This window comes from Salvelinus namaycush, chromosome 36, assembly GCF_016432855.1.
Source record: "Salvelinus namaycush isolate Seneca chromosome 36, SaNama_1.0, whole genome shotgun sequence".
Taxonomy (NCBI): Eukaryota; Metazoa; Chordata; class Actinopteri; order Salmoniformes; family Salmonidae; genus Salvelinus; species Salvelinus namaycush.
Window position 1 is genome coordinate 24,330,564 of NC_052342.1, and position 14,163 is coordinate 24,344,726.

At 45.2% G+C, this 14,163-nt stretch overlaps 1 protein-coding gene across 1 annotated transcript in view; it reads left to right on the forward strand.

Annotated features, from left to right (window-relative positions):
* Nucleotides 1–542: 542 nt before the first annotated feature.
* The window catches only part of LOC120030508 (NHS-like protein 2), a 99,298-nt gene continuing 85,677 nt past the window's right edge, over nt 543–14,163 (forward strand). The window contains exons 1-3 of the mRNA XM_038975916.1: nt 543–600; nt 959–996; nt 1,886–2,054. Coding sequence (XP_038831844.1) covers nt 543–600; nt 959–996; nt 1,886–2,054 — 265 coding nt within the window. The remainder of the gene's footprint in view (nt 601–958; nt 997–1,885; nt 2,055–14,163) is intronic.

Below are 14,163 nucleotides of genomic sequence, written 5' to 3' on the forward strand. Positions count from 1 at the left end.
GAGCGAGAGAGAGAGAAAGCGAGAGAGTGAGTGAGAGAGTGAGTGTGTGTGAATGAGAGAGTGTGAGTGTAACTGTGAGTGTGTGTGAGTGTGAGTGTGTGTAACTGTAATTGTGTGTGACTGACTGTGACTGTGAGTGTGACTGTGACTGTGAGTGTGACTGAGACTGTGAGTGTGTGAGTATGAGTGTCAGTGTGTGTAACTGTGAATGTGTGTGTGTGAATGTGACTGTGACTATGAGTGTGACTGTGAGTGCGTGTGTGAGTGTGTATGAGTGTGAGTGTGACTTTGAATGTGTATGTGTGAATGTGAGAGTGAGTGTGTAACTGTGAGTGTGAGTGTGAGTGTGTGTGAGTATGAGTGTGTGTAACTGTGAATTTGTGTGTGTGAATGTGAGAGTGCGTGTGAGTGTAACTGTGAGTGTGTGTGACTGTGAGTGTGTGGGAGTGTGAGTGTCACTGTGAATGTGAGTGTAACTGTGAGTTTGTGTAACTGTGAATGTGTGTGAATGTGAGTGTGAGTGCAACTGTGAGTGTGAGTGTATGACTGTGCGTGTGACTGAGTGTGCGTGGGAGTGTAACTGTGAGTGTGACTGTGACTGTGAGTGTGTGTGAGTATGAGTGTCAGTGTGTGTAACTATGAATGTGTGTGTGTGAATGTGAGAGTGACTGTGAGTGTGACTGTGAGTGTGAGTGTGAGTGTGACTGTGAGTATGTGAGTGTGAGTGTGACTGTGACTGTGACTATGAGTGTAACTGTGACTGTGACTGAGTGCGTGTGTGAGTGTGTATGAGTGTGAGTGTAGGTAACTGTGAATGTGTATGTGTGAATGTGAGAGTGAGTGTAACTGTGAGTGTGAGTGTGTGTGAGTACGAGTGTGTGTAACTGTGAATGTGTGTGTGTGATTGTGAGAGTGAGTGTGAGTGTAACTGTGTGTGTGACTGTTACTGTGAGTGTAGGTGTGAGTGTGAGTGTGACTGTCACTGTGAGTGTGACTGTGAGTGTGTGTGTGAGTGTAACTGTGAGTGTGCATGACTGTGACTGTGAGTGTGTGTAACTGTGAGTGTGTGTGAGTGGGAGTGTGAGTGTCACTGTGAGTGTGAGTGTAACTGTGAGTTTGTGTAACTGTGAGAGTGTGTGTGAATGTGAGTGTGAGTGCAACTGTGTGTGTGTGTGTGCGTGTGCGTGTGCGTGTGTGTGTATGTGTGTATGTGTGTGTGTGTGTGTGTGTGTGTGTGTGTGTGTGAGAGAGAGAGAGTGAGTGTAAATGTGAGTGTGTGTGACTATGAGTGTGACTGTGAGTGAGTGTGAGTTTGACTGTGAGTGTGAGTGTAACTGTGAGTGTGTGTGAGTGTAACTGTGAATGAGTGTGAGTGTGACTGTGACTGTGAGTGTGAGTGTAACGGTGAGTGTGTGTGAGTGTAACTGTGAATGAGTGTGACTGTGCGTATGAGTGTGAGTGTGAGTGTAACTGTGAGTGTTTGTAACTGTGAGTGTGTGTGACTGTGAGTGGAACTGTGAGTGTGTTTGTGAGTGTGAGTGAGAGAGAGAGTGTGAGAGTGAGTGTGAGTGTAACTGTGAGTGAGTGTGACTGTGAGTGAGTTTGACTGTGAGTGTGAGTGTGACTGTGTGAGTGTGACTGTGAGTGTGAGTGTAACTGTGAATGTGTCTGACTGTGAGTGTGGGTGTGAGTGTGTGTGAGTGTTAGTGTGACAGTGACTGTGAGTGTGAGTGTATCTGTGAGTGTGAGTGTGACTGTGAGTGTGACTGTGTGAGTGTGACTCTGAGTGTAACTGTGAATGTGTGTGACTGTGAGTGTGAGTGTAGCTGTGAGTGTGTGTTAGTGTGACTGTGATTGTGAGTGTGACTGTGTGTGTGACTCTGAGTGTGACTATGAGTGTGATTGTGACTGTGATTGTGACTGTGACTGTGAGTGTGACTATGAGTGTGATTGTGACTTTTATTGTGAGTGTGAGTGTGACTGTGACTGTGAGTATGACTATGAGTGTGATTGTGACTGTGAGTGTGAGTGTGATTGTGACTGTGAGTGTGACTGTGAGTTTGTAAGTATAAAGGAAGTTAGAGGAAGTATCGCGAGCAAATGCTAACTAGCAATTCATTGCTGATCTAACGCTACTAAGCCACTTCCTTCAAACTGCACACAAATAAATCAACATGATGTCCACGTGTTCATCTGACTCTGGGGAAGTAGATAAAGAACCTCATTGCCAACATTCTTTAATGATCAATTTAACTCAAAAAGGTGTTATCTAGAACCTCAAAGGGTTATTTTGCTGTCCCCATAGAAGAACTCTTTGAAGAAACATTTTGGGTTCCACGTAGAACCCTTTCCACAGAGGGTTCTACATGGAACCCAAAAGGGTTCTGCTGTATGTCGAACTAAAAATGGTTCTCCTATGGGGACAGCAGAAGAACCCTTTTGGGGAAAAACAATTCTGATAGTGTACCCCTCTCCTCCTTTCTGAGTGTTTTTCTGAGTAAGTAAACTTCTCCCCCTCCGTGATGTATGGGATTGGGGTTGGTGGTGGGCACAGCTGGCAGCAGATTGGTTTATAGAGTCTGGTATTTGGCCCTGCTACTAAACACTAATGCTGTAGTCCTGACTATGGTTCTCATGTCACCTCTCACTCTCTCTCTTTCTACCCCCCTCTCTTCTCCTCCCACCTCTCTCTCTCCCTCCCCCATTCTCTCTCTCTTTCCATCCCCCTGCTGTAGCTGCCAATATAACGCCCCGTTAAATGTCTCTCTCTTTCTCTTCCGTCATCCCTTCATTCCTCCTTTCCTGTGACTCTCATCTGTTTCTTTTTGTTAGAGTAGATGTTTGTTAATCTGGTGTTTTTCCCCTGATTGCCGTTAGTTAATGTCGTTAATGCAGAGAGTGAGACTACCTAACCAGACCCTGTTAACTGTTTACACAAACACTCACAGTTACACTCACAGTCACACTCACACACACACTCACAGTCACACTCACAGTCACACTCACAGTCACACGCACTCTCTCTCTCTCTCTCTCTCTCTCTCACACACACACACACACACACACACACACACACACACACACACACACACACACACACACACACACACACACACACACACAGCATACTGAGAATAGACAAATTAACTCAGTAGTCTCCATAGCAACATAATAAATTGCTTCTTTAGATAAAAGCATTGTTTTGTCTCTTCTGTTTTGACTGCAGAGGAACAACAAAGAACCAAAGTCTCAAGGACTAGTTCCTGCTGTAGAGCGTGGTGTGTGTGTGTGTGTGTGTGTGTGTGTGTGTGTGTGTGTGTGTGTGTGTGTGTGTGTGTGTGTGTGTGTGTGTGTGTGTGTGTGTGTGTGTGTGTGTGTGTGTGTGTGTGTGTGTGTGTGTGTGTGTGTGACCGACTGGTGTTCAAATTCGGGTCTCCTCGATGTGTGACACTGTGCTATCCCACTGAGCCAATGTCAAGGCATTAGCTTGGGCATCTAGTGTAAGTCTTTAGGTCTCAGGTAACGCTACTCATCATGGGAGCATGAATAACCAAACCATCTCTGTTATGTGTTTATGTTCTTATGTTCTGCTGTTGTACTGGGCTGGTCCTGCCTCCTCAGTTCTTTAAGAACTTGGAGTTCAGAGAGATTTGAAGGGTCTCTTTTGTGCCTCCCCCTCTCTTCTCCTCTCCTCCGTCTGCCTCCCCTCCTTCTCTTGTTCCCCCAGACAGAGAGAGAAGAGAGAGAGAGGGGGGAAGAGAGTGGTATGGAGGGAAAGAGTAGAGGATGAAGAGAGTTCCTTTCCTTCAAACTGTGTCCCTGGGGGATTACTACAAGTCTGGCTTGAGTTAGGGAACCAGAGTAGAGACTCTACCCTCCTCTCCTATCCTCCCTCCTCTCCCCCTCACTCCCCTCCCTCTCTCTTTAGTCTTAGCCCCCAAATTCTCTTCCCCTCTTCCCTCCATTCTGACATCCTCTCTCTCTACCTCCTTCTCTTCCCTCTCTTCTTGCCAGCTGTTGTCTGGTTCACTGCTTAGAAGCACACAGGTAGGTGGAGCCAGGTAGCACGCACCTTAGCAACAACCTCTCCCTCCCTCTCTCTCTCTCTCTCTCTCTCTCTCTCTCTCTCTCTCTCTCTCTCTCTCTCTCTCTCTCTGTCTCTCTCTCTCTCCCTCTCTCTCCCTCTCTCTCTGTCTCTCTCTCTCTCTGTCTCTCTGTCTCTCTCTGTCTGTCTCTCTCTCTCTCTCTCTCTCTCTCTCTCTCTCTCTCTCTCTCTCTCTCTCCCTCCCTCCCTCCCTCCCTCCCTCCCTCCCTCCCCCTCTCTCTCTCTCTCTCTCTCTCTCTCTCTCTCTCTCTCTCTCTCTCTCTCTCTCTCTCTCTCTCTCTCTCTCTCTCTCTCTCTCTCTCTCTCTCTCTCAATTCAATTCAATTCAAGGGGCTTTATTGGCATGGGAAACATGTGTTAACATTGCCAAAGCAAGTGAGGTAGATAATATACAAAAGTGAAATAAATAAATAAATATTTATTATAAATAATAAAAATTAACAGTAAACATTACACATACAGAAGTTTCAAAACAATCTCTCTCTCTCTCTCTCTCTCCCTCTCTCTCTCTCCCTCTCTCTCGTTCTCTCACTTTCTCTCTACAAGGTGAACCTTCTATACAGGTCTTCTCAGACCTGCTGTTGTTGACGTGTGGGACCATTTGGACACACTGATTGGGCCTTTCTTTGCTGCATGAACTGCGCCATGCATTGTTCATTACTGTGTCCCAAATGGCACCCTGTTACCTATAAAGTAGTGCACTACATAGGGAATAGGGTAGCGTTCGGGACACAGTTCATGTTTTGACTGAGATATAGGCTAAGTTTTGAATGACAGACTGTGTGTAGCCAGCTGTAGCTCACAGAGTTTATCCATGAAAACATCTTTGTCCCTGTGACTCTTCCATAGTTCTAACGTTCTTGAGAGTTCTGAAGTTCCGTAGGTATTTAGTTCTTCAGTTCTGTCAAGGCTGTGTCCAGTAGTTGTTACTGGTTTAGTTAGGGGACGTATAGAGAGTAGAGACTCTGTTAATTAAAGGGTGAGGGGTTACTGGTTTAGTTAGGGGACGTATAGAGAGTACATTTACATTTACATTTAAGTCATTTAGCAGACGCTCTTATCCAGAGCGACTTACAAATTGGTGCATTCACCTTATGATATCCAGTGGAACAGCCACTTTACAATAGTGCATCTAAATCTTTTAAGGGGGGGGGGGGGGGGGGGGGGTTAGAAGGATTACTTTATCCTATCCTAGGTATTCCTTAAAGAGGTGGGGTTTCAGGTGTCTCCGGAAGGTGGTGATTGACTCCGCTGACCTGGCGTCGTGAGGGAGTTTGTTCCACCATTGGGGTGCCAGAGCAGCGAACAGTTTTGACTGGGCTGAGCGGGAACTGTACTTCCTCAGAGGTAGGGAGGCAAGCAGGCCAGAGGTGGATGAACGCAGTGCCCTTGTTTGGGTGTAGGGCCTGATCAGAGCCTGAAGGTATGGAGGTGCCGTTCCCCTCACAGCTCCGTAGGCAAGCACCATGGTCTTGTAGCGGATGCGAGCTTCAACTGGAAGCCAGTGGAGAGAGCGGAGGAGCGGGGTGACGTGAGAGAACTTGGGAAGGTTGAACACCAGACGGGCTGCGGCGTTCTGGATGAGTTGTAGGGGTTTAATGGCACAGGCAGGGAGCCCAGCCAACAGCGAGTTGCAGTAATCCAGACGGGAGATGACAAGTGCCTCGATTAGGACCTGCGCCGCTTCCTGTGTGAGGCAGGGTCGTACTCTGCGAATGTTGTAGAGCATGAACCTACAGGAACGGGCCACCGCCTTGATGTTAGTTGAGAACGACAGGGTGTTGTCCAGGATCACGCCAAGGTTCTTAGCGCTCTGGGAGGAGGACACAATGGAGTTGTCAACCGTGATGGCGAGATCATGGAACGGGCAGTCCTTCCCCGGGAGAAAGAGCAGCTCCGTCTTGCCGAGGTTCAGCTTGAGGTGGTGATCCGTCATCCACACTGATATGTCTGCCAGACATGCAGAGATGCGATTCGCCACCTGGTTATCAGAAGGGGGAAAGGAGAAGATTAATTGTGTGTCGTCTGCATAGCAATGATAGGAGAGACCATGTGAGGTTATGACAGAGCCAAGTGACTTGGTGTATAGCGAGAATAGGAGAGGGCCTAGAACAGAGCCCTGGGGGACACCAGTGGTGAGAGCACGTGGTGAGGAGACAGATTCTCGCCACGCCACCTGGTAGGAGCGACCTGTCAGGTAGGACGCAATCCAAGCGTGGGCCGCGCCGGAGATGCCCAACTCGGAGAGGGTGGAGAGGAGGATCTGATGGTTCACAGTATCAAAGGCAGCCGATAGGTCTAGAAGGATGAGAGCAGAGGAGAGAGAGTTAGCTTTAGCAGTGCGGAGCGCCTCCGTGACACAGAGAAGAGCAGTCTCAGTTGAATGACTAGTCTTGAAACCTGACTGATTTGGATCAAGAAGGTCATTCTGAGAGAGATAGCAGGAGAGCTGGCCAAGGACGGCACGTTCAAGAGTTTTGGAGAGAAAAGAAAGAAGGGATACTGGTCTGTAGTTGTTGACATCGGAGGGATCGAGTGTAGGTTTTTTCAGAAGGGGTGCAACTCTCGCTCTCTTGAAGACGGAAGGGACGTAGCCAGCGGTCAAGGATGAGTTGATGAGCGAGGTGAGGTAAGGGAGAAGGTCTCCGGAAATGGTCTGGAGAAGAGAGGAGGGGATAGGGTCAAGCGGGCAGGTTGTTGGGCGGCCGGCCGTCACAAGACGCGAGATTTCATCTGGGGAGAGAGGGGAGAAAGAGGTCAAAGCACAGGGTAGGGCAGTGTGAGCAGAACCAGCGGTGTCGTTTGAGGATCGGATGTCGTCAACCTTCTTTTCAAAATGGTTGACGAAGTCATCCGCAGAGAGGGAGGAGGGGGGGGGGAGGGGGAGGAGGATTCAGGAGGGAGGAGAAGGTGGCAAAGAGCTTCCTAGGGTTAGAGGCAGATGCTTGGAATTTAGAGTGGTAGAAAGTGGCTTTAGCAGCAGAGACAGAAGAGGAAAATGTAGAGAGGAGGGAGTGAAAGGATGCCAGGTCCGCAGGGAGGCGAGTTCTCCTCCATTTCCGCTCGGCTGCCCGGAGCCCTGTTCTGTGAGCTCGCAATGAGTCGTCGAGCCACGGAGCAGGAGGGGAGGACCGAGCCGGCCTGGAGGATAGGGGACATAGAGAGTCAAAGGATGCAGAAAGGGAGGAGAGGAGGGTTGAGGAGGCAGAATCAGGAGATAGGTTGGAGAAGGTTTGAGCAGAGGGAAGAGATGATAGGATGGAAGAGGAGAGAGTAGCGGGGGAGAGAGAGCGAAGGTTGGGACGGCGCGATACCATCCGAGTAGGGGCAGAGTGGGAAGTGTTGGATGAGAGCGAGAGGGAAAAGAATACAAGGTAGTGGTCGGAGACTTGGAGGGGAGTTGCAATGAGATTAGTGGAAGAACAGCATCTAGTAAAGATGAGGTCAAGCGTATTGCCTGCCTTGTGAGTAGGGGGGGAAGGTGAGAGGGTGAGGTCAAAAGAGGAGAGGAGTGGAAAGAGGGAGGCAGAGAGGAATGAGTCAAAGGTAGACGTGGGGAGGTTAAAGTCACCCAGAACTGTGAGAGGTGAGCCATCCTCAGGGAAGGAACTTATCAAGGCGTCAAGCTCATTGATGAACTCTCCAAGGGAACCTGGAGGGCGATAAATGATAAGGATGTTAAGCTTGAAAGGGCTGGTAACTGTGACAGCATGGAATTCAAAGGAGGCGATAGACAGATGGGTCAGGGGAGAAAGAGAGAATGTCCACTTGGGAGAGATGAGGATCCCAGTGCCACCACCCCGCTGACCAGAAGCTCTCGGGGTGTGCGAGAACACGTGGGCAGACGAGGAGAGAGCAGTAGGAGTAGCAGTGTTATCTGTGGTAATCCATGTTTCCGTCAGTGCCAAGAAGTCGAGGGACTGGAGGGAAGCATAGGCTGAGATGAACTCTGCCTTGTTGGCCGCAGATCGGCAGTTCCAGAGGCTGCCGGAGACCTGGAACTCCACGTGGGTCGTGCGCGCTGGGACCACCAGGTTAGGGTGGCAGCGGCCACGCGGTGTGAAGCGTTTGTATGGTCTGTGCAGAGAGGAGAGAACAGGGATAGACAGACACATAGTTGACAGGCTACAGAAGAGGCTACGCTAATGCAAAGGAGATTGGAATGACAAGTGGACTACACGTCTCGAATGTTCAGAAAGTTAAGCTTACGTTGCAAAAATCTTATTGACTAAAATGATTAAAATGATGCTGTACTGCTGGCTGGTGAAGTAGGCTAGCTAGCAGTGGCTGCGTTGACATCATCATTACTACCACCCACCACCATCATAAACTTTTATCACTACCACCATCATTACTACTACCCACCACCATTATTACTACTACTACAACCATCATTACTACTCCACCACCATATTTACTACTCACTACAACCATCCTTAAACTGGTATCGCACCATCATCATTACTACTACTACTACCACCATCATTACTACTACCACCACAATCATTATACCACTACTACTCCACCATCATACTACTACTACCACCACATCATCATTACTACTACTACCACCATCATTACTACTACTACCACCACCACCATTACATATACCACCATACCTACTACTACCATCAGTACTACTACCACCACCACCATCATTACTACTACTACCACCACCATTACTACTACTACCACCACCATTACTACTACTACCACCATCATTACTACTACTGCCACCATCATTACTACTACTACCAACATCATTACTACTACTACCATCATCATTACTACTACTACCACCACCATCATTAAACTGTTATCACCAACATCATCATTACTACCACCACCATCATCACTACTACCACTACCACCACCATCATCAAACAGTTATCACTACCGCCATCCATTACCACTACTACACATCATTACTACCACTCCCACCCGCATTACTTACACCACCATCATTACTACTACTACCACCAGCAACCATTATTACTACTACTAACATCATCATTACTACTACCACCACCATATTACTACTACTACACCATCTTACACTGGTATCGCCAACATCATCATACTACTTACCACAGCATTACTACTACTACCACCATCATTACTACCACTACCATATTATTACTACTACTACCCACCATCATTACTACTACTACCACACCACCATCATTACTACTACTACCACCACCATTACTACTACTACCATCAGTACTACTACCACCACCACCATCAATTACTACACTAACCACCACCATTACTACTACTACCACCATCATCATTACTACTACTACTACCATGATTACTACTACTACCATCATCATTACCACCACCACCATCATCATTACTACTACTACCACCACCATCATTACTACTACTACCACCATCATTACTACCACTACCATAATCATTACTACTACTACCATAATCATTACTACTACTACTACTACCATCATTACTACTACTACCACCATCATTACTACTACTGCCACCACCATCATTACTACTACTACCACCATCATTACTACACTACACCATCATTACTATACTACATCATCATTACTACTACTACTACCACCACATCAATACTACTACTACCACCACCATCATTACTACTACTACCACCATCATTAAACTGTTATCACTACCATCATCATTACTACTACTACCACCATCATTACTACTACTACCACCATCATTACTACTACTACCACCATCATTACTAATACCACCACCATCATTACTACCACCACCACCATCATTAAACTGTTATCACTACCACCACCATCATCATTACTACTACCACTAACCATCATTACTACTACCACCATCATCTCATTATACACTACCACTCATTACTACTATACACCCATCATTACTACTACCACTACCATCATCATTACCAATACCACCATCATCATTACTACCACCACCACCATCATTAAACCGTTATCACTACTACCACCACCATCATTACTACTACTACCATCATCATTACTACCACCACCACCATCATTAAACTGTTATCACTACCACCATCATTACTACTACCACCACCATTATTACTACTACTACCACCATCATTACTACTACCACCACCATTATTACTACTACTACCACCATCATTAAACTGGTATCGCCACCATCATCATTACTACTACTACTACCACCATCATTACTACTACCACCACCATCATTACTACCACTACTACTACCACCATCATTACTACTACTACCACCACCATCATCATTACTACTACTACCACCATCATTACTACTACTACCACCACCACCATCATTACTACTACTACCACCACCATTACTACTACTACCATCAGTACTACTACCACCACCACCATCATTACTACTACTACCACCACCATTACTACTACTACCACCACCATCATTACTACTAATAACACCATCATTACTACTACTACCACCATCATTACTACTACTACCACCATCATTACTACTACTGCCACCATCATTACTACTACTACCAACATCATTACTACTACTACCATCATCATTACTACTACTACCACCACCATCATTAAACTGTTATCACCACCATCATCATTACTACCACCACCATCATCACTACTACCACTACCACCACCATCATTAAACAGTTATCACTACCGCCATCATTACCACTACTACAACCATCATTACTACCACTACCACCAGCATTACTACTACCACCATCATTACTACTACTACCACCGCCACCATTATTACTACTACTACCATCATCATTACTACTACCACCACCATTACTACTACTACCACCATCATTAAACTGGTATCGCCACCATCATCATTACTACTACTACTACCACAGCATTACTACTACTACCACCATCATTACTACCACTACCATAATCATTACTACTACTACCACCATCATTACTACTACTACCACCACCACCATCATTACTACTACTACCACCACCATTACTACTACTACCATCAGTACTACTACCACCACCACCATCATTACTACTACTACCACCACCATTACTACTACTACCACCATCATCATTACTACTACTACTACCATGATTACTACTACTACCATCATCATTACCACCACCACCATCATCATTACTACTACTACCACCATCATCATTACTACCACCACCACCATCATTACTACTACTACCACCATCATTACTACCACTATTACTACCACCACCATCATTACTACCACTACTACTACCACCATCATTACTACTACCACCACCATCATCATTACTACTACTACCACCATCATTACTACTACTACCACCACCACCATTATTACTACTACTACCATCATCATTACTACTACCACCACCATTATTACTACTGCTACCACCATCATTAAACTGGTATCGCCACCATCATCATTACTACTACTACTACCACATCATTACTACTACTACCACCACCATCATTACTACTACTACCACCATCATTACCACCACCACCACCGCCATCACTACTACTACAACCACCATCATTACTACTAATACCACCATCATTACTACTACTACCACCATCATTACTACTACTACCACCATCATTACTACCACTACCATAATCATTACTACTACTACCACCATCATTACCACCACCACCGCCATCACTACTACTACAACCACCATCATTACTACTAATACCACCATCATTACTACTACTACCACCATCATTACTACTACTACCACCATCATTACTACCACTACCATAATCATTACTACTACTACCACCATCATTACTACTACTACCACCACCACCATCATTACTACTACTACCACCACCATTACTACTACTACCATCATCGTTACTACCACCACCACCATCATTACTGCTACTACCACCACCATTACTACTACTACCACCATCATCATTACACTACTACCATCTCATTACCACCACACCTCATCATTCTACTACTACACCCATCATCATTACTACCACCACCACCATCATTACTACTACTACCACCATCATTACTACCACTACTACTACCACCACCATCATTACTACCACTACTACTACCACCATCATTACTACTACCACCACCATCATCATTACTACTACTACCACCATCATTACTACTACTACCACCACCACCATTATTACTACTACTACCATCATCATTACTACTACCACCACCATTATTACTACTGCTACCACCATCATTAAACTGGTATCACCACCATCATCATTACTACTACTACTACCACATCATTACTACTACTACCACCACCATCATTACTACTACTACCACCATCATTACCACCACCACCGCCATCATTACTACTACAACCACCATCATTACTACTAATACCACCATCATTACTACTACTACCACCATCATTACTACTACTACCACCATCATTACTACTACTACCACCATCATTACTACTACTACCAACATCATTACTACTACTACCATCATCATTACTACTACTACCACCACCATCATTAAACTGTTATCACCACCATCATCATTACTACCACCACCATCATCACTACTACTACTACCACCACCATCATTAAACAGTTATCACTACCGCCATCATTACCACTACTACAACCATCATTACTACCACTACCACCATCATTACTACTACCACCATCATTACTACTACTACCACCGCCACCATTATTACTACTACTACCATCATCATTACTACTACCACCACCATTATTACTACTACTACTACCACCATCATTAAACTGGTATCGCCACCATCATCATTACTACTACTACTACCACAGCATTACTACTACCACCACCATCATTACCACCACCACCGCCATCATTACCACCACCACCGCCATCATTACTACTACTACCACCATCATTACTACTACTACCACCATCATTACTACTACCACCATCATCATTACTACCACTACCACCACCATCATTACTACTACTACCACCATCATTACTACCACTACCATAATCATTACTACTACTACTACCATAATCATTACTACTACTACTACCATCATTACTACTACTACCACCATCATTACTACTACTGCCACCACCATCATTACTACTACTACCACCATCATTACTACTACTACCACCATCATTACTACTACTACCATCATCATTACTACTACTACTACCACCACATCAATACTACTACTACCACCACCATCATTACTACTACTACCACCATCATTAAACTGTTATCACTACCATCATCATTACTACTACTACCACCATCATTACTACTACTACCACCATCATTACTACTACTACCACCATCATTACTACTACAACCACCATCATTAAACTGTTATCACTACCATCATCATTAAACAGTTATCACTACCACCATTTACATTTACATTTAAGTCATTTAGCAGACGCTCTTATCCAGAGCGACTTACAAGTACATACATTCATACTTTTTTGTACTACCACTACCACCACCACCATCATCATTACTACTACTACCACCATCATTACTACTACTACCATCATTACTACTACTACCACCACCATTATTACTACTACTACCACCACCATTATTACTACTACTACCACCATCATTAAACTGCTATCACTACCACCATCATTACTACTACTACAACCACCATCATTACTACTACTACCACCACCATCATTACCACCACCACCGCCATCATTACTACTACAACCACCATCATTACTACTACTACCACCATCATTACTACTACTACCACCATCATTACTAATACCACCACCATCATTACTACCACCACCACCATCATTAAACTGTTATCACTACCACCACCATCATCATTACTACTACCACTACCATCATTACTACTACCACCATCATCATCATTACTACTACCACTACCACCATCATTACTACTACTACCACCATCATTACTACTACCACTACCATCATCATTACCACTACCACCATCATCATTACTACCACCACCACCATCATTAAACCGTTATCACTACTACCACCACCATCATTACTACTACTACCATCATCATTACTACCACCACCACCATCATTAAACTGTTATCACTACCA